Source organism: Apteryx rowi, unplaced genomic scaffold (genome assembly GCF_003343035.1).
Source record: "Apteryx rowi isolate R43461 unplaced genomic scaffold, aptRow1 scaffold_26, whole genome shotgun sequence".
Taxonomy (NCBI): Eukaryota; Metazoa; Chordata; class Aves; order Apterygiformes; family Apterygidae; genus Apteryx; species Apteryx rowi.
The window spans coordinates 2,278,045-2,300,599 of record NW_020448974.1 but is presented as its reverse complement, the minus strand read 5'-3'; the positions used below and the strand labels follow the sequence as shown (position 1 = coordinate 2,300,599).

Here is a 22,555-nt window from a genome sequence, read left to right as displayed (position 1 = left end):
TCTTACTGTTCTTTTTTTTTTTTTAGTTTAGTTTTAAACAACTGGAACTTTAGTTTATTAGATAACCTGAATGTTGTTCAGGAAAGATGTCTGTGATACCTGCTGGCAAATCTGCACTTTAATGATTTGTCTCCTTTTATTAAAATTAATTTTGTGCAAAATAAAATCTTGCTAAGGTATGCTTGATATGGAACGCTAAAGGCAGTCACTGAATTATCTTATTTCTTTTGATCTTTTTACCCTTTAGTTTTTGCTTATCTAAACCGTTTACTGCTTTGTAATCGTTATTATGCATCCACAGATATTGTTGCTATTTCTAGGTGCTGGAATGAAGGGGATGCTCCCAGGTGGTCTGTTTCACTGTCCCCTGTGGCTCTGATGAAAGCTGGGGCAGTTTGCTTCACGGAAAGTTGGTCTGTGTTTGTCTTCCTAGTTTATATTGTACATCCAACAGTTGTCCTTCTCTTCATAAACACTTACTTTGTCTCAGTGTCTTTTGGCATAACTTATAGTTTAATTTTTTGCTGGGTGGAAAGAATGCAAGGTATTTTAGTAGTCTGACTTGATTTTAGTAATATATAGCTGTTTGTAGGAAGGTGAATTGACTAACTGGAGATTTTAATTGTGACTATGACAATGGAGACTATGCTGAAGGGTGTTTTGCTTCCTTTTTTGTATGTTTTGCTACGTATGTAATAAACTTTATACTTTTTGTTTTGTTCCAGGCTGTTCTTCTTTTCTTTCACTGTTTTATAGCTGAGAAAGGTCTGTTGACATGCAACTAATATAACCTGTATGACTTGTTGCTTTGACATGTTTTTCTCCTCCCTGGCCTTTTAAATCATTGCTTTTTTGTTGAACTGTCTGTGAAGTTCTTGCCCTTGTCTTCAGGTTTGTATGTTATATAGTCTCTTCTTCATCTAGCCTCATCTTTTTTTGGTCCTTCCCAAACTCTTCTCCCCTATATTCTTCCATATATATATATATATATTTTTTTTCCTTTCTTTGAATCACCAGACATTATCCTATGCTGTCTCATAAGTTTAGCAATTTTACTTCAGAAATGTTTTCCCAAATCAGCCCYCTCACTTAATTTAGATCTCTTCTAAAATCTGTTGGGAGTTGTTGGGTGATGTAATAACTGTGAGAGGCAAAGAACACCTGTGGATATACYGTGATGTACATGACTTTTCCTGTTTTCTGATTATTATTTTTTAACAAAGCATTTAAGACTTTTATTCACCTTTTTCTAACATGCTTTTAATAAGAAATCTGTGGAAACATAATTTTTCCATTTTTCTTATTCCTGCTATTTTTGACCTTTAAATCTTGACAGTTATTTTCTTTTGAATCTTTTAAAAGATCTCTTAAGATTAAGATCCAGTCTATGCTGCAAGCTGCTGAAAATGAGTTTTTCTTTCTGCTTACTCTTTTTGTAATAACAGGGAAAGATTCAAGTACAATGGGACGCTAACGTTAAGGTCACATTCTATGAGTCCTCCTCACCAGAAAGATGAAGATAACCCATCCACACCACTATCTGTAAGATGCTTCTCCTTTTTGTAATAAAACTTGTTCTAGTTTCAGTGAGTTGTTTTGATATATCCCCATAAAACTGTTATTTCTAATTGCATGAGTCATGATCCCTGTGTATGAATGTAGACATTTAGGAAAAAGTAATAGGAAGGACTGAAGCTCATCAAAATCTGCCCTCTGCAGGTGCAGGGGAAAAGAATTTCATGTAGGATACTCTCAATTCGTCCTAATGGTTGACCTCTGTTTAGTGCATAGCAAAGTTAGTCTGACACATTGTTTTGCCCAGACTTGGCAAACTGACTGTGTCGACATCATCTTGTATTTTGCAATAGTAGATTAAAGAAAGCTGCATAGCTGTTTTTGGCTCTGTTTCTTTCAGAGGTCAACTATCATTAATGAATTTTGGACAGTTTATTTTATCCTCTATCAAACCTTCCACAATTCGGATTATGGCTGTTTGGAGGAGACTAAATAGGCTTCATATAAAATCCTTTTAGTCCAAAATATTTAATGTTGTTGTATGTATAACTACAAGCATTTAAAGCTAAAAATTATTCCTGAAAAATGTGTTATCAACAGGGATGCTGTTTCTCTTTATGAATGTGTTCTCTAGCCTTGTAGAGTCCAGTCTTCAGCGCTGGAAAGGCCTGTCTCCTGCAGTCCCTTCGCCATGTTCATGCATCTGTAATAGGTCTCACTCCTCCGTGAAGCACTGAGTTTGCTGTTGTGTATATTGCAGTTCTGCCCACCCTGTGTGTCCTGATTGCATCGGAGGAGCAGTTTGGAAAGACTGCAGCTGGGAGCGGGCTGTTGACACCAGAACAATTCATACAGACTGTTCTGACTCTTCTTTACTGGGCACAATTGAGAACTCGCCAGGAAATGAAGTGCAGATGCTTGTGCTTGGAAGCTTGTTTCTGGCCTCCAGCTTTCTGAGGAAACTTGTGTCCTGTCATGCGCTGGGGTAGAGAATTGCCAAGGGCAGATGATATATCATGGAAGGCTACAAATGGCCTGTGGGCAAAAGCTGAATGTCTCTGATTTAGGGTCAGATTGTTATACTCGTATATGATTGTACTTTAAACAAATGAGATACCATAATTAAAAAAAAAAAAAAAGACGCAGACAGGCCAGCCATATACTGAACTTCTCTTTATTGGCTTTCTGCTTGTTTTTCCTAATGTAAAGAAATATTTCGTATTGAACAGTTAACTGTGAAGAAAAGGGTGGCCATGAGTTGAAATCTGGAATTGGATCTTTATAGATTTTCTGTTTGTTTGCTTTTTTATTTTATTTATTCCTGGCTCTGCCCCAGGCTTCCAGGGCAATGTTAGACAATTCATTTCACTTCACTGTTCTTCAGTTCCATGTACTGTATTTTCCTGTGATTACAGCTTTAAAAGGGACTCGAAGTGAAATAATATTCTTTTGCTTTGCCAAACAGTTTGTTGAACGTTTGGCTGGCTGAAACAAATAGTATCTTGTTCTGTTGTCAGTGACACACAGATGTTCTGGCATAATTGAGGCCCAGGTAGAGGAACAGGGAGTCTTTTAAGAAACATTAAGAAGTGCCTCAACCAAGTGCTGATTAACTGAAGTCAAAGCTCCATTCACTGTATATTCGTAATGGGTGATCATATTAAAAAACTAAGAGGTGCTTGCATGCCAACACACAGACTTCTTGCTAACAAAACTTAATGAGAGAAAGTAATTCATGCTTCTGTGTGCTGTTTTTCTAACTAATGTAATATTTCAGTTAAATATATTAAGGAAAATTTTCTGTGCCAGGTCTCATATTTGATACGTTAAATACGACCAGTAGCTAATGTTACACTAGAGGAAAAACTTTTTGTGAAGGACACACCCCTGAGCAACATTATCCACCAGTCTTTATTGAATGTTGGAAATCTTTGTTTTTGCAAAGAGAACTGCCTTAAGCTCTGCACTGTAACTCTCTAATATGCTGCAGTTTCCTTCTTCCCCTCCCGCCCTTTCCTTTTTTGAGGCTGATCAGGTGACCGGTGAATTCTGGATTAGTCCCCCCAGATGTACTGCAGAGACGGCTAGGCRTTACTCACTTCTGGAATAAGTACCTTCTCTGAAGAATGGAGTATTTTGATCTTCTTTGGTGAACTTGACCTTTGTAAAGGAGGCAACTGCTTTGGAAGTGATAAATAAAGAAAAATAAAGTGAGGCAGTGAAGTAATTTATCCTCCTCTGAATTCCTTCCTAGCACCGAATCCTACTGGTAACTGAATTATCTGAATTAAAGATAGCTCAGGTATCATGACACTTTTAGAAAGTGCAGTGTAGGCATGGCCCGATTCTACAGAAAAGCTTTCTTACACTATGTCTCTGTCAGCTCTTCTAATATTTTGTTTGACTTTTTTATATTCTAGGAACATCATCATAAAAAAAGCACTTCTTTGGATGACAGTGACCTTGAAGCTCGTCTCAATAGTTGGAATCTTGGGGTAAAATAAGCAGATTATATTATTTATTGGCTTGAAATGAAAACTGTGTAGTTATGTAGTTTACATCTCTGAATTTAGTCAACAAAATTTTGTGTAGGAATTAATCTTTTAGAAATGAAATGATGAAACTTGGAAAGGTTAATTATAAGTACATGTCATCTCAAGAAGAAAATGTTAAAATGCCTCATTTTTAAACAGTAACTTTTCATGTGTTTAATGTAATTACTGATAATAAAAATACCTGATGGTCAAAACCTAGCGTCTTGCTCTGGTAGAAATCCAGACTCTTCCTAGTAAAATTGATAACATTACTCTGAATTTATGCTAGTATAAATGAAAGAAGTTTGGCCTCCTATATTTCTTTAGGAGTATAAAATTTGTAACCCATCAGTGAAACTCAGCATTTTTTGCCAGATTTTGCCACCTTTTGGAAGTGTTCAAAAGGCTTTTCAGTATGTTAACATCTAGCCTTCCCTTTTAGAAGCATGGAATCCAGACCCCTTAGAATCTGAGATTCTAAGACTAGAATCCTTAGACCAGATCTCAGTCTCTTCCACATGGAAAGAATACTGTGTCTTTGCAAATTGCTTGGACTGAGGAAAGAGTATGCCTTTGTGGAAGATTCTGTGGTGCTTTGGGCTATGTTCTTGTTTGGCCTTGGCTTTAGAATATGTTTGTGAATACTGTACTTTTACTATAATACTGGATGATGCTGAGATTTGTCCTGACTTGGATGTATCATAACTAAAATACCTGAAGAGAACCTATGATGGGGATGGAATCAGAAGGTATTATTTCTGTGGTTTCAAAGCTAGTATTTATTGGATCTCAGCAATAATGTATAAGAGGTCTCCCCAGAGTTTCCAGTGTTCATTGTTAGGCCTTCAATGTGTATTAAAAACTTTGGACACTGTGATAACACTTTTGTAAACTCCAATATCTATTTTCAAGCTGTCGTCTATCCTTAGGGTATGAACATGTCCTCTATATTTTTGTCATGGTGTAACAAGTGTGTTACAGTAAGTCAGTAAATATGTTTTTGTAAGGAGAGATGAAGCATTTCTTCCTAAGATTGTCTCAAATCTGTGTTAATCTTTTCTGATGTTTGTGTGTACAAATTTAATATGTGAGGTTTGATTTTTTTGTGTTGATCCCGAGAAGTTAATCAAATACTTTGGACCTAGACAAATTTAATCTTTGTTTTAATTTAAGGCTACTTTCACAATGAGACTTTGCTCCCTTGGTTGTATTTTCTGTGGTATTAGGCCATGACAATTCTAAGGTTCTAGTGTAGTTCCTTCTCTTTATAGCCATATTCTGCTGTATTTTTTTGTTGCGTTGTTTTGTTTTTTACCCCACCACCTGTGCCACCAAATCCTTATCCTATTTGATTAGGATTATTACCCTCATAAGCATTCAATGTTATTAAGATCACTTTTTTTTTCTTTTTTCCTCCTTATTTTCTGTTTATTTTCATGGAGTCAAAAGCTCCCTCAGTTATTTGCTTTGGGGAGAAGGGAAAAGCTTGTTAGGTGTATTGTAGCTGTCATTAATATTTTGAGGGAAATCCTAGGCTTTATTTGGCTTACAATGTCTTAGATTTAATACACAAATCCATATTGTTAGCCTTGCTGAAGAGAAGAGTCATTTATAATTATATCCACTATTTGTATGGTCAGGATTTTAGGTGACTAACCACTTTGGCAAAATTGATAGCTTTAAAAAAATTTTGTGAAGGGCCATGGGCCCACTCTCTGAAAATCAAGCCAGTTTAAGTGATCCCTTACTGGGAATAGGAAAAAAAAGTGATATACTCCAGATCAGTAGCTGCTTTTAAAACTGTTGGATTTCATAAGCATGTAGCTGCTTAGTTCAGTTAACTTGGAATTTTCAAGCTCTACAAAGAATTATGTAAATCTATAGGCCATTTATAGGACATGATATCATTAAATATGTCACTTATTCTCCAAGATTTTCTTTCCATCAACAATGAAACTTCATTATAAGCCAGTTTATTTTTTCAAGAAATATTTATTATATACTTAAGTACTTTGTAGACACTCTATTTTCCTCACCAAAAAGAAGAAAAAATCAAGTAGATGGCCTGTCTATACTTGGACTGAAAGTAAATACTAGAAGATAATATTCAGCTTTTTTTTAATAACAATACTTAAATAAGTGATTTCAACCTTGGGTGATGGCTATTAATTTTTTTAAGTTCTAAGTCTATAATTGAGGTGGGAGAGGGCAACAGAGGGCAGCTGAAGTTAAGGATGAGAGCTAGTTTTGAATGAAATACTTCCAGCTTTGCTTTTAAAAATCGCATATTTTCCAACAGACTAGAAAAATGTTGTTCTCTGAATCAATGACCAAATAATCCTTATTATTCCTACGCTTTGGCTAGCACAGAGGGATATGACAGTATTTAAAAATTTTGGCTATAGCACTCAATATTTTGCACTGATGGCCAAGTTCCCTTCAGTAAAAACTTAAATRATAAGAGAGGACGTTCACTTTTTTGCGTCCTCCTTGGTGTTTCTCTCAATGCTTTGGTGCCTGTTAGCATTCTAAATGCAAATTGACATTTGCTTTTCTTCTGAGAGAGGAATCGTCTTGACCTTGGGACAATTCAGAAGCTGCYTGACTGCTTTCTCCAAACTGAAAGCAGAGATCAGTGAAAATATTAGTCTGTTTGCGTTTGAGTGTTCCTCGGAGCTGCTTGGTGTTTATACAGTAATACAGGGTCTATTTCTAGCCCTTTCAGACTTTAAGAAGAATGTGTTTTTCAGGATTTGTAATTTTGTAAATTGAAGAGAATGTATCTCCCAAAACCTTTTTGTTAGTAGTCAGCTGCAGTTCATGAGTGTTGTGCAAGTGACTGAAATAGGTGTGCACGCAGTCCCTTGCAGATTTTAGATATTTGGGTTGTATGAATACCTAGATTATGTGAGCAGATAGCTATAATACCTTGAACTCTTAAAGTTTTGCTTCAAGGGGAAACTTGCTCATGGCCATTTTACAAATTGTTCCAAGTGATGTTGACAAAGAATCTCTATAGCCAGCATTTTTTATATGGGTGTTAATCTGCCTTCTTCCTTATCTCTTTTTTTAAATTTGTTTTTTATTTCTTTTTCTGATTAAAATTCCAGACTGCAATCATTGTTGGGTTAATAATGGAGGGTTGTTAAACTATGCTGATCCTCTACTGATATGGGAGCTCTCTTGGATAACAAGTTGGCTACTGTGACAAGTAGAGAGACTTTGATCAGCTGATAAGGCTTGTTAGGAGTTACCTGACAAAGAGGATTTGAGGTTGTTAGAGAGGTCTCCAAGTGGCTGCTGTTGAACAGTGTTTCCCTGCTATGGCTTGTGGCCTCCAGTGGGTTCTTGAAGGGTCAGGAAGTTTTAAGTTGAGTTTCATAATTAAATGTAAGAATATGCAACTATTAAAAATTTTGCTGACTAAATGATGGCAGCACTTCAGGCTCTGTAAGACTGGAGTGTAAGATGTAACTGCTATTGTAAGTATTTACATTAGCATAGGAACATCTAACTATCTTTAATTGCTGTCCACATTTGCAGGCAGTTTGAGAAGCTTTATTTACATGAGATCCCACCTCAGGAGTCAGGGGAGACTTTATCTTTGAAAGGACATGGTACATTCAAGAAGGAGGTGAGGCAGAAGATCCTTAGCCAAAAAGATACTTCAGTAGTGGTGGAAAGTTAGGAAAGGAAATACGCAGAACGTCGTCTTATACACTTTGAACTGCCTAATATAAAGAATAGTAGTTTTTAAATGCTTTTCAAAAAATTTTTTTTCTTTTTTTTTCTTTTTTTGTGACTGGTGTCTCAGGGAATAAATGGTGAATCAGGGTTGGTGGTCTGGCAAAGAATGCAGGTTTATCTTGCTGGGATGGGGACAGAATGGGTCCTGGGAATTTAGGATGTGTGTACTGTGGGGTCCTACATCCCTGCAGGAGAAATAATTGTCTGTGCAAATCTACTAATGGTAGGGGGCATAGACTTTATTAATAGAGATTATGGAGACTAAGTGAGAAAAAACTATTATTGGTGTGCAGGTTCAGGGCTTCTGTTGGAAAATGTATAGTATCTGCAAATAGGAGGAAGAAAAAAAGTTTGAAAATTGCTGGGGTAGGAGTCAGATGTAGTTCCAAAATATTTTATGTAGGCTTTAGAGTAATTTAAAAACATGGAGGAGCAGACAGGTGGTGTTACATTTAGCAATACAATGATTTTTATGATGGGGAACATGAAATCCCTATTTATGAAGGGGTGACTTACAGTTTGTGCAGTATTTTTGAAACACTAAACATTCAAAATATCTTTGAAATTTTATACTTATTTTGAAATGTGAACTTACCTTTTATTTCAGGTGTAGGTTTAACATACAGAATATGATTCATACTAGAGGAAAGGACTTGCTGGGTATACTACAAAGGATGGTTGGTGTGCAGAAAAGTGGATAATGGCAGTTATTGGAAATTCATGCTTGCATTTGTCTTGCAGGACTGTTGTATGGACTTTGATATTCCTAACTACCCTGAAGTTATAAAATACTGTAGAGGTGCTAAATACTTAAAATTATATGAAAGGTAAAGTACTGTATATAGGCAATCTAATTGCAGGCCTTGCAGCAAAGGAGGAGGGCAGGAACCTTGGTTAAACACAGATGACCTTTTTCTCCACCTGCTCTTATATATTAGAACATATTTACATCTCAACACAAATAGCTTAGCATATGTGTTCAGATCCAATAATGACATGGGATACTGCAAAGGATGTTTCCCCTGTCGAAAAACTTTATCTTTGAGTGAGGCAGGTCCCTTCTGTTGCTCTGTGGTGGTTATTTAGGTAGAATAAGAGATCCCAAGTAACATAAAATTGAATAAATAAGGGATAGTTAGTGTTCTGTCTAATATTTGACACTCACATATTAAGGGGATTAAAGTAAAAGATAACAGCTGGTTATGAATGATATGAATGATTAACTCATGTACTCTAGGTATCTTCTTTTTTGATGGCATCATTTGATACATGGGATGGTACATGTGATTAAAATATATTGTATTATTACTGAATCTGTGAACTTGCCTTTGTATGAACTTTGAAGATTCTTGTGAAGTTTCTTTAATTCATTATTGAGGGGGAAAAAATGGGGACTTGTATAAGGAACTGATCTCTCATTTCCTGCACTGTTTTTTAAAAGATTCTTGAAAAAAGACACATATTAGACTATTCAGTCTGCTTATGCTAGAGTATTTTCCTCTAATAGGCTCATTCTTCAAATATATCCCCTTAAGATATATCCAGAAATCAGTAATACTCTGCGATAGTTAAGTGGGGGAAAAATGTTTAAATGCTTGTAATGGGGTGGTTATCAGGGCATCTGTGCAAACTTTTATATATAGAAAAGAAAAACAGCAAAATCAGTAGTTTCTTGAAGCTGGCAGTCCATTTTGGCTTGTAACTGAAGCTGGAGTAGAAGCAAAATGGCTGGAAACTTTCCAGAGCAACCAAAGATATTTGCTGTGGTGTGTATTTCCTATTTTAATTTCCGATTCAACTGGAGTTATATTGGTAGCAAATGCTTTTCAATACTTGAAAAAGAGCAATTCTTAATGCTTGGTGTTTGTTCTAGAAAAAAAATTAACATTAGTATTTCTCTAACAGTTATATCTACTGGTGGTATAGCAGCCATGTATACTATAGGAGTTGTATGTGTTTCTACAAATTCAGGAGTAGTAATCGTATTGTTTGCAGCTGTGAAGAGCAGTGTTAAACTAGTGAGCTGATGGAATAGCCAGCAAATAGCTCTGATTTGAGGACAAGCTTAGAGATCTTCCTTGTAACAAGGTTCCGGGCCACTTATGGCTTTATAAATCATTACAAATATTGCACCTGAAAGTGAATAGAAGACGGGAAAGAAGAAAAGAATATTGATTTTTTTTTTTCAGGAATTTGCCTAGGTAAAGATCTAAGTTGTGTGTGTTTCAACTTCTTTGAACATACTGCTAAAACCAGCATTTTGCATTAATCTAATGTGAAGCTAAGGATGGTAATCATTGGGCAAGAAAGCTAGATTCCTCTCTGAGGCATGTTTATGGCAAAGCAAATGGGCCTAAAGATGATTTTTTTCAGATAGGGATCCTTGAAAGTTTAGGGAGCTATTCTTGTATCAAGCAAGAATGTATGGAGAATATATTTATATTTAAGAACATGCAAAGACCTAGGAAGGAGCTCTATATGAAGTTGAGACAAGCTCAGGACCATCCAGCTGTGAGTTGCTGCTAAGCCTTTGCAGTTCCAGAATAGGCTTGTCTGGATTATAATGACCGGTTAGAAACTTTTTTTTACCCTTATCTTTTGTGCTTCTACTTCTCTGAAGAATAGGAAATTTAGAATGCATCAAAAGTCATATATTTTTAAGATCACATACTGAATTAACTTTGCGCTATATTTACTGGTCTAATGTATTTTTACTTTTAATGAAATGCCTATATTAGTTTTCTTTCTTTTTTAATTAAAAAAAATTGTGAAGTATACTGGGAAATAATTCTATGATTTCTGTACTAAGAGAGGTCAGAGTTGAGCAGATTTTTTAATATGGAGGCTTCAGATATGTTTGTTATTAGTAGTAATAACCTTTTCTACAAGAAAAATATTAATATATTTGTGAGTATGACTGTTCCATTAGTTCACTTGCTGCTATTGTTGCTTCTCAGGAGTAATAAAAGACATTTTCCGTTCGCCTGGCAGCCTTCCTGATTATCTGTATCAAACATTTTATTGTTCAACTTCTGTAGATTCTAGTCATGCTTGAATAAATGTGGAAAAAAAGTTGAGTTTTGATTGTGATAAGTTTGCCTTTCATACATGGAATACTGATATAAGCTAATTTTAAATACATTGTAAAAATGTTTTTTTCTCAGCCCTTATTGAGTCTTATCTAAACTGATGTGGGACTATCCTTGATTAAGTGCTCATGCCTTGAAGTTGCATTTGTAATGTAGAAAAGAACAAATCCTTTTGTACAGCTGTTTGAAGGGAAAAGTTTCCCTGTCATGAGTTTAGACAAATTCAAATAGTCTCTGGTTACGTAGTAGTTACTTTGAACATGCTTTGTTATTCTTTAGCTATTTTAGAATATATTCTAAATCTTTCAGCGATCTTCTTTTTTGACAGCTGTCACTAACCTTCTGTGTGTTGTTGCAGATTTAGTACACTTCATGAATGGGACACCCTCTAGGAGCTGCTTAACAAACACAAATTTTCAGACATGAAATTGAAGTTATGTGGAGGAATAACAGTGAATTAATCCTCTGCATCTTCTTACCTGAACTGCCTGTATTATTTTCATGGTACTTCTGACGGGCTGTTTCATATGTCACTGAGTTGTAGCCAGTTTTATTTGTAACAAAGAAACTCTTTAACATCCCAGGGAATTCAGCACTATGGTTTAGGTAGAAAGCATACAAAGAGATTGTACCCTGGGGAAATAGCAAAGGGGTTTTTAATCAGGGAGAATACAAATTTTCTGTATTGGAATCTAGCCAGGATGAGAGAGTTGCTACTTTAAGTTTCACCAGAAGTGATGTGGTATCTTCGTTACTGAAGAACTTGGACATTTCATGTCTTGCCCAGAAAAACTTATCATGGGAAAGGTTATCCCCTAATAAAGGCTTAAGAGGACTTATGCCAAAGAAATTCCCTGGTCAGTGGCCTGCACTGCATTTTCCTTATTTGGAGAAATTATATATAACACAGGATTAAAGTAGATGCGAGTACAGAGAAGTCTTGAGTAGCTGCAGCAACAGTGTACCTACCCTATGCTTGTTTGGTGTACTTGGCTTGCATCTTCCTGTGTCTTTCCCATCTAGTTAAGCTCAGCCATTTCTGTACAAACCATTTGATTATCTTTTGTTTGGTTTCTTAGTCTGTCTGCTTACTGTAAACATACCTACTGTATACGTTGTGGTGGTGGAGGGCAGCAACACTGTAAAAACTTTCCCACAGTGAACTCCAAGTGATGTTGTGAGTTCAAAAAATAAAACCAACTTCCATGCTGACAAACAATCTTTGTATGCTTTAAAGTCCTTCCACTCAGGCTGCAGAAGCAGCATTAAAGTGAACTTCCCTACAAATTATGATGTTAGATAAGAATGTCCTTATTCAAATTTCCTGAAGCTACTCAGCAGTTATTTCTGTAGGGAACATGCTGGCTGACTGGGTTTGTTAGATTAAAGAACAAACTTAGGGCAAGGTTCAGTTTAGCTGTTTACCATTTCAAAATCTTAAGTGCTCTTAACTCTTTCATGTGTGTTTTTCCATCCTTGTTTTGAAAACAATCGCATTTTGTCTTTGAAGAAGCTTACAGGGGGAATGTGCAAAAAGCCTGCTGATTCAAATGTTTTTTTTCCTGAGTCTTAATATATACAATGTACCTTCTGACTCTGTTTCTGAACTGTAATAAGCTACAATTGTGTATTATTGAAGTGTAGTCTATCTTGATAAACATCTTCTGAAGAACAAAATGTGACTTTGGAAGGAGCAGAATGAGACCGTGACACTAACATAGCTGTTGTTGTGATATTTACTGTGTCAAAAGAGTAGAACCTTTGGTATAACGTTCTGGTTTATAACTGATATAAAGCCTGTATACTGGTTTCAGCCTGTGGGTGAAGTATAGCTGACATCCTGAGGATGAGTCTTGTGGAAATATTCAGTGCTCAAAGTTGCACTTTTTTTGCACTGTCCTGGTTTTTTGGGGAAAACATTTCAGAGCACGTTTCCTGTAATGCCTGGTGTATGACTTACTGGAAGAATCGAGTCTTTGGTTCCTATTTCATCCATGCTTAAGGAGAAGGAGAAAACCCAGGTGCTTCTCATGTTCGTGGTAGTATCGTACATGTGTGTTGCATCAGTTAAAGGTTTGTCTCACAGCCCAGGTTTTAATGGCTTCCCGTTGTGCTTAGGTGAAGTCTTCTATTGATAAAGAAATAGGCTTGTAGGTAGTATAACCTAGTGTATTAAAACTTGTAGAAATATTTTAATAAATAATGAGGTATGTATTGCATGTATGTAGCGAGTAAAATGAGGTGTGTCTTCTGTGGATTGTAGACACATGGGCTGTACATACATAGTGTGGATAGCCTTTATCAGTCAGTAAGACAAAGTAATTTCTAGGGTCAAAATGTTCATTTCAGTGCTTCTCTAATTGCTTGCATTGGTAGCTTTAGATTGTATGCATGATTTTGTCCATTGCAGGTGTTAAATAGATATTGAAAATGTTGAAGTTAAAAAACTTTGGCTAATTTACCTCAAGTGAAGTTTTTGAGTGTGTGCTGTGTTTTTTATGCTGGATTTCTGTCTTCCCTTTCTGAGTTCATGAGAAATAGGCATATTTTCATAAAGGAGATTATTTCTATTCAGTATTTATTTTCTCTKTATGGGGATCTGATTCTCTATAGCTTTCCCACCACCAAGATGTATTAGTTTGTGAGGACTTGAGTGGTAGAAGGTGACCGTGACAGCCCTCACAAATCAAAACATGGTTTGTTGTCTATTTGACTAACAAATGGAACAGGAGAATCCAAAATCTTTTCTACAAAGAAATTTGAAATGTCTTTTTTATTAAGAAGTGGTATTTACAAATTAGAGTTCAATTCTAGTTCAAATAAAGATGTCTTTCATGGTGACATTTGGTTCATAGTCTTAAAAAAGCATCATGTGATTTACTGTTCTTCTTGTGGCAGCCCTTCAGTTTCATACATATGTATTTTGATTCATCTTTGACCTTTTGCTTATTATTTTTAAATTTGCATGTTTCTCATAAATACAAGCTTTTTTCTTTTTTTGAGCATTCTTTACTGTGATATTGCATCTTTAATGTGGTATAATTTTGAGAACAAGAAGTTTTACAGAAGACCAGCATGAAAAGAATGAATGTTGAGACATTAAATGTTTACAGATCAGTTTAAGTGGATATAATCCACAACAAGTAACAAAGTGGGAACATTTAACTTCAAAGCACATATGGCTGCTGTTACAAAATCAAAAAATGCAAGACTTAGACCATGTGAAGTATTAGAGCCACATTTTGCTGCTTTTTCCCAAATGAGAAGGATATACCTTAGCTATTTAGATTGGTTTTGAAATGAAGACTGTAAACAGCTTAATTTCAGATAAAGTATTTGAATTGTAAATATTTAGAATAATTTTTTATCTTTAAAAAGCAAAAGTTAAAAGATTGAATTCATTTTGAATGAGAGAGAAGGATTTTGGAAAATAATTTTGCCTTTGAAATTTGGTCCTGCAACCTTAGCTTTCTCAACGTTCCACTTGGTATCGATGAAAACTAAAACTTTYGATGTTTGAGATTCATTGTTGTTCAGTATTATAGGGAGCCAGATTATGGATTTACCTAGAACTAGACTTTTGGAAAGCCTTCCTTTCAGTGCTGGATGTCTATTTAGGTGATGGTTTGGTGTGTGTAGGGATGGGAAAGTAAGCAAAGTAAGTCAGAAGGAAGAATGCCATACTACTAAAGGTAGAGAATTTCAGATATAAAATACTATGATAGGTAAAAAAGTTTAGGACAGGCAAAAGCTAATCCTCCTAAATTTTCTGTTTTAGAATTTCTGTACTTTTTATTTCCATCTCTCCCTTGATTCCTTCACTGTTCACTTTTTTCTGTGGAACTCACGCTTCATGGTGTTCTCACTTTTGTATCTCTCTCCTCACCAGTTTCCTCATTTTGTGTCCTAAATCCAAAATAATTATTTTTTTTTTTACAGCAGGTGCATATAGGATTACCTTATTTATTGATGTCTCTCCATGTTTTTTACCATGCCAATCATCCAACTAGCATGCTTTATATGGAAAAAGGTTTAATGTGTCTACTTTAGTAAATTCATGATGATGAATGGAAATAGGTTATTCCTCAAATTATTGTTCTTAGACATTCAACTACACCATTAAAAATATTGGATAATACCATTCATTGTAACTGCATTTATGTGTTTAAACATGATAATATCTATGACTACTTCAGGGTGAAATACGATGCCTCTTCAACAGCACGCAGAAATTCTATATAACCTTTTTAGGACAGGAAATGAATATACTGTATCAAATTGAAATTTTGGAGAGATTAGACCTCATTTTCACTTATAAATTCAACACACAAATGTATTGGTGCTGAAAAAAGTGCAAGCATTTTTGATACATTTGCCATGCCTCATAGATCAATTTTATCTTAAAAAAAAAAAAAAAAAAAAGTTGTGTATTGCAATTATGTTCTTATTCCAAATCTCACTGCCACATTTTATAAGATTATACCCTTGAAAGCTTTTCTTGGGTGTTATGCATTCTGAGTGATGTGATGTTCAAGTCTTGTTGTCTGAGGAAAATTAAGATGTAACTGTCTGATAGAGGAAGTGGGTTATGAACAATGTTTTGTATTCAGTTCTTAAAAATAGGGATTGAAAGAGCTGTTTTAATTATACAGTGCTGTTAATGAATTATTTCCTTATGCTTTTTCTCTATGAATTACAAATGTGGATATAGTTTCAATATACTCAAACACAACTTTTCAAAAACACTAGGTTAGAATCGTTGTAATCAATAAATTTATTTTAGCTTTACACTAGTTTAAATGAACTAAATCTGGTATTTTTGTATAAGCTTTACACTTATCTGCCTAATTCTTGTAAAACATAGACTGAATTTGTGCAACCATAAAGGTTTGAAAAACTTGCAAATGTTTTGTCTGTAACTTGCACTAAAATGCAGCTAGTTAAAAAAAACAAACAAAACAATTAAGTAAATCCTACTTTAACTGCTGTTTTGTAGACTATTGTCTGAGCAATTTCAAAGTCGTTGACATATTTTGATATTAAGATAAATCATTTAAAATCTCAGGACTTCAACTAAAAATGTGCGCTTTTTCCAGCCTTAAAATATTTATTGAAAAATGTTAACACATTCTTTGAGGGAAGAAAGTTCAAGAGTTTTTCTTGAACTTGTTATTTTGAATTTCGTTTTGAAGTCACTTCTGTAGGCTGGGATTTTTTTCTTTGATTTTGAAGTTTATTTCCAGGGTTGAGATATTTTCTGTATAAGTGCATTTTTTGATGCGTTTACATCAAAAATAACTTTAATTTTGTACCTTGCTGAATAGGTCATATCCAACAAAATCTATTTTGAAAATTTTCTATTTTTATAACTTGTAAACGATTGCAGTATGTTACTAGAATTTGAATTCTGATGAATGTTTTTGTTAAAGATCATTGAAATATTTTAAAGGAGAAAGAATTATGCCTACAGAAATTCATTGGCTTTTTTCTTCTAGGCTAGAGCCATAGTACACTTTATATCTAGAGACAGTACTGTGTTGATTACTTGCAGATTAAGTATGTTTAATGAATTACCAAATTTTCTAGTGAAAAGTAGTTCTAGAACTGGTGTGTACGTCTGAATGCATGTTAAATCTGTTCTACTGTTGTCCTTTTTCATGACACGGTGTTTGTGTTAATACAACCTCCTTGAAACAGATTACATGCCACACGTGTGTTCACACCCAAAATCATTATTGCAAACATTTTTGAATATTTGGAGATAGACACTTTCTTAAGATAATTACATATTTTTTGTAAGAAAACATAAGATGTTGATGTCATGATTATTGAAGTTACCTTGTAACATCTTATTTTTCAGCTAGAAAATCCAAGATATTTGCGGGAAAAACCTGTGCCAGTGTCTTTGGTAGGTATTTATATTCCCTTGATATCTTAGAAGGGCAAACAAATATGATTCATTTGTGTGTGTGTGTATATATGTATTTGTTTAGGAATGGTTTTACTTAAAGATGCTGCTTTGAACTTAAAATCTGTTTTTTCTCATTCAATAGACGACGCCAAAAATGGGCTTAGGAAAAAATAGCACTTTTCGTGATGAGCAGACACTATTTCGAATGCATGAAAAAGAGGTAAGATGTTATTTAGTCCTTAAAAAAAGAAAAAATTTACAGCCAAATTAGTAAATTAGGGTATTTTCTTTAAGAGGTGGTTATTCACAAAGCAATTTGTTATAGCAGAAAATCTCACGTAAGAGAATTTTCCTTGAAGTGACAAGTTTTCCATTAAATACTTTAATGTCTTTGCAATTAATTAGGAAATAAAAAAGACATTCTGAACATATTGACTGCTCTTTTGTAGGAATTTTTAGTGTAGAAAAGTTTGAAATCAGAGAATGTTCCAAACTACCTTTTAATAGGAGCAATGGAACTCTTGATTTAGCAAGGATTTTTGTTTACTTTCTTATGTATCTTTAAAAATATGCAGATTTAGATCTTATTTTTTTAACACATTATCTCTAACGTGTTTCTTGTACAGCTCCAATTCTCTTTTATTCATTTGGGTTTTTGTATTATTTGTTTATCATGATTAACACGCAAAATTATCACCAAAGCTCACTGAATTCTTTTACTAAGTTAATCTATTTTGAATGTGTTAAAAATACGAAGCTTTCATTAAACATTCTGTTTTTTTAAGTACTGCTAAGTTTTACACCTATACAGTACTTTTGTGATAAACTGTTAATTTCATTTAAAACATCAGTCACGAGAGAAGACTCAAATATAGTACTGTTTGACATTCATAGATTCTTCTGAAATCACATAGGCCTTACATAATTTCTGGTAAGTCAATGAATTGAGAGTCTGGTGGACCAGACTTCTGGAAAGCAAACCCAACTTATCCTGGGGAGGTGGGTGAGGGTGTCGAGAAAACACCAACAAGAAGCCCAAACCCTTTCCTCCCCTCTTTTCCCTTCAAATATCTGTTTTTGACCATATGCTCTTGTAAAAGCAAGATGTAGGTAGGCAATTTGCTAAACTATCCACAAATACTTAGATCTACATGGAACTCCAAATATATCAGAGTTGGACCATCATCTGCAGACTGTGAAACTGTGCCTCCTTCTATATGGTGTGTCATAAGGACACGTATGAATTAGAACTGCCCTAAAGTTACTTTCAAAGACACTTCAGAGATATCTTTAATTGAGATAGAAGGATGGATAAATTTGGTTTGTAGATAATTGAATGAGGGAATGCTTTATGTTGATGGCTGGCAGTGTAATTTGATACTTAAAGAAGCAGCAAGAAACGCCAGTCGCACACTAGATGTGCATTTCACTTTCTGTGCCTTGGTCTAATATTGACTGTTCCTTTGTATTGACTATATTCAGACCACCAGGGCCTCAGGATGAGGCAAGGCAGGGTTTCATAAGATGTGAAAATAGACCAAAAACAAATAAATTACAAGCACAGTGTTGTCATTTAAATAATATTTTGAAATTAAACAAACAGGAGTGCATGCCAAGGAGCTACACAAAATGGTTCTCTAGTTCTGTGGAAAAATGCCGTAAACCACACAGTAAAAATTCAGTACTTTTTGCTCATGGTACTGTACTGTGGACTAGTTTAAACTTGAAAAGTTATAGAAAGTATTTCGCAATCACCATGTGTGTGCTATTAACTGGAAAAATTAAATGTATTTTCATCTTTTCTTTGTGTGAAGCTCAATTAAGAATAAGGTCTTTTCATTTATAGAATGAAAATGTAATAAGTGAAAAGCAGTGCTGTGCAAAAGAAGCTTTTCTAAATGTTTAACTGTTTTCAACTTTTGTAGTAAAACAGGAGAACAGAAAATAGGATAACAGTGGTGGGTTTTTTTTTGCTTTTAACCTTTAGCCCTTTGTTCATAAACCATTCCTGCACCTGTTTTGCCTCTCTAATGCTAAACACGTGGCCATTTGCAATGATAACCACATCATAGATTTCTGAAAATGTGAGTATCATCAGGCAGTGGTTTTTGGTCATATTTTCCCCAAGTTCTTCTGACATGGATTAAACCATTTGGGAAACTGTCATTACCAAAATATTCCGGTCTCAAATAAGAAAGATGCAACAAAACAGGAAAATTTTTCAGCATTACAGAAAAACAGAACAGATGGCAGAAATGGCATATCTTGCTAAATAGGAAAAAGCCTCCCTTTGAACTTCACCCTGGGTCATTCAGAGTGCCACCCAATACACCACGGAGTGGAGGAGGGAAAAAAGGGAAGTTCTTATTTTGTGATTTCCACCCCCCCCCCCCCCAAAAAAAAAAAACCAACAACAACCCAAACCAACACCATTGCTAAGACATGGTTTTGAATTTTTTTGAGTAGAAAACAAGTTTATCTACTTAATGTCAATAATATGTTTGTGTGTGTTTTAACCTCGGACAACTAATTTATGTGATATAATAAGTCATTTTAGAAGCTTTGATATTTATTTAAGAAATCTTTGTTTCTTAATTTTTCATTTTGTAATTCTTAAGTTTTTAGGATTTTTKTCAATTTTCCCCTGTAATTTTATTTCTGTAAATAAAAATACTGCTGTATCTAGACTCAAAAAATGAAGTCTAAATCTGAAGCAAGAATATTTGAAAGATATTTTCTGTTTCTATTCTTTGAATTTGAAGGTTATAATAGCACCAAGAGTAAATCAATTTTGAGCTATATACCAACTTTGTATGTATGTACCAACTATATACCAAAAAGTCCTTGGATGCTGGAGTACAGGTGCCTTTCCAGCCTCTTGTATGCTAAAGCAGTCTGGCCAAAACTCTCAGTTGTCTTTCCTAAAATCAGCTGGAGTAGTATTTAGTGCAGTGCAGCAGGAGGGAGAGGTAATCCTGGGGAATGCCATGGATGATGTTCAAGAGGGTACAGAATACCTACAGGATGATTTGCAGTGATCCCTTCTGGGGAATCAAGACTGATGATGACAGAGTAGGTGCTGAGGGAAGAAGAGAGATGAGCTGGATAGTGGAAGATTGCTTAGAGTATAGAGAATTGGAAAAAGATGTCTTTTTTTCCCTTTTTCCCTCCCTTTTTTAAACCTATTTGGAGCATTTATCTTTGTAATCATTCTTATGTTTTGTTGTTGTTGAATGGTCACTCCTGTTTGTTGCATGACGTGAACTTGTTTGTAAGCTTATTGAGCCATGTGTATAGTTTTACTGCACCAAAATGTGTTGGGATCTAGTGATATATTTGCGTCTAGATAAAGTCAGCATGCTACGTGATAGTATCGGCATGCTACAGTGATAGTGTTATAATTAAGTCTTGGCCAGTTACAAGTGTCCTGAATTTGAGGTGTTGAAAGCAGCAGATTTATCTGGTGGGAGATTATAACTTGTAATGGAGAGAATTGCATAAGGGCCATGGTATAGGTTTTCCCCAGTATGAACCATGCACAGGATGTAGAGTAAAGAGAATAGAGGGAGGAAATAAAGTTACAGAAATTGGGAGCGAGAGCAAATAATGTTGGATACCATAGAAAAGGAGGGGTTTTAGAAGAGAAGAAATGAGGAAACACTTGAAGATAAACATGTACAACTGTAATTAGGAGACAGGCATGCTGAGCAGGAATGAAGCAAAATGGATCAGATTATGGAAGGTGGTTAGTTTAATGGCAGTGAGACTGTGCTGTAATCTCAACAGCAGGCTAACCTCGTTTTCTCCTGTCAGTAGGTTTATGAAGGCATCAATGAGTATCATTTTTATGCTTTTGATTTTTCCTCTTAGTTCCTTTCTTCTATGGGAAAGAAATATATGAATTAGACAATGTATATCAGATTAAGAACAATAAATAAAACTAATATGGAGACAGTACTCCAAAAGAAAGACTCTTGCAATTAGCTTCAGCTTTTGACAGTGTAAAATTAACATTATTGTACTTTGAGCCGCATCATGGATTTGATATTTTCTCCTCTTTGAAAACAGATATTTGGTCATGTTTTCCAAGAATGGTAACGAAATCTATCAGTATTGTTTTTCCGAATATTGTAATGAAACAAAATGTGTGTGGTGTGTGTGTGTATGTGTTCATGTGCATGTATGCCTCAAGTTTAAATGTACACAGTAGATAGGTATAGATATGTATGTATATGGTGTTGAGGGAGCTGAATATAGCTGAAGAAGGAACCTGAAAGGTACCAAGTCTATTCAGAACTTGTTTGGAGATGCATATTGTTAAATAATTAATTTTGGTAATAAAACTAAGCCACAGAAGGAGTTGAACTTTTGTAATAGGTTTGAGGGTAGATTTTGGAAAAGTGTCTGTGTGATGTGCAAGATCTACTACTGTTGAAAAGTTGAAAGAAAGAAAGAATTTGAGATCATAGTCCCAGTCATCATTTTATCCAAGATATTTCCATTAACTTTGTTTTCCTCCTAGAAAGTCAATAAGGTGCGCCATTTGAACAGGTACAAAGACTGAGCTTTCATCACAAATTACAGAGGAGTTTATTATGAGTTCATGTTAATGTGCATTTGTTTCTAAAGAAACCTCACTCAGATCAAAGGTCAGTGCAGAGGATTAAATTTGGTAGGCCTACATTAGTAGAACAAGGAACTGTATCACACAATGCAGGACAACGATAACCTTGTATCATATACTGATTGGAATTCAAAAAACAGGCTTAATTAGTAAACTTATCTGACATCTTCTGCTTTTCTCCATAAGTGCTTGCAGTGCCAATCATTTCTTACCCAAATAGTTCCACTACTACAACTTTCATTTTTTTTTATTTGCAAGTTGCTTTAAATTTTTCTTTTTTTTCTCGATGTGTACACTGACTTGAGTATAAATGAATTTTATTCTTTTTTTTCTGCTGTCTAACAAACAGATAGTGTAAATTCAAAGATCTCTTCTCACAAAGTAATTCAGATTGGTTCAGTAAATTAGCTTAACTAAAAGGGTATACATTTTGCAAGGAGGAGGCCCAAATTGCAATTGGAGTTTATGGATAATTGCACTGGAGACACTGAGAAAGAACAGAGAAACAGTTTGGGGACCTAGACCAAGGTTTATAGATGGTCATCCTTTTTAGCATTTCTGTGGTTTGGTCCTGTTCAGGCTGTCATGGATTAGGGTTCCTATTTATGCTTTTCAAACTCGGGGATATTTACTAATAGTAGGAGGAGAGGGTTTTTATGGACTTTCTGAGCACTGCAGAGTTGCAAAGGCATCTGCAGGCAAACTTGAATCTTAGAATAGTTGGAGCTTCATGGAGGCCCATGGTCAGTCGGAGCGTCAAGTGATGGAATTATCTTTTCTTCTGTTCCCTGTGTTTTTTACCTCCATTTCTCTTGCTTTACTGTTCACCTTCTTTCATCTTAGGCCTTCCTGTTCATCCAGAACTAAGTCGCGCTGCTGTTGATAAGCTTCTTGCTGTTTTCAAAGTGGTAAAAGTCGTTAGTTTTTAATTCTGGTGGATATTCTTTTTAAAATTTAAGAATGCATGTTGACTTCTGTTCACACAAGTGAAGGCCATGAGATCATAATGAATTTGACCCATGATTTATCTAGTATTTTATCTCCCATAGTGACTGGCTTCGGAGGAAGGTGCAGGAAAGTGCAAAAAGGCAGATGTGACATAATTATTCCCTTCATCTTGTTTTTCATTTTTCTA

General features: G+C 35.0%; 1 protein-coding gene across 9 annotated transcripts in view; it reads left to right on the top strand.

The window, feature by feature from the left end:
- CEP112 (centrosomal protein 112) overlaps positions 1-22,555 on the top strand; it is a 183,239-nt gene that overhangs the window by 8,124 nt on the left and 152,560 nt on the right. For 8 of the 9 annotated variants that reach the window (XM_026067623.1, XM_026067619.1, XM_026067616.1 and 5 more), the window contains 5 exons: positions 321-413; positions 1,446-1,542; positions 3,936-4,010; positions 16,746-16,793; positions 16,939-17,016. In XM_026067623.1, the coding sequence (XP_025923408.1) occupies positions 321-413; positions 1,446-1,542; positions 3,936-4,010; positions 16,746-16,793; positions 16,939-17,016 (391 nt within the window). The remainder of the gene's footprint in view (positions 1-320; positions 414-1,445; positions 1,543-3,935; positions 4,011-16,745; positions 16,794-16,938; positions 17,017-22,555) is intronic. The other variant, XM_026067618.1, reaches the window with a different exon arrangement.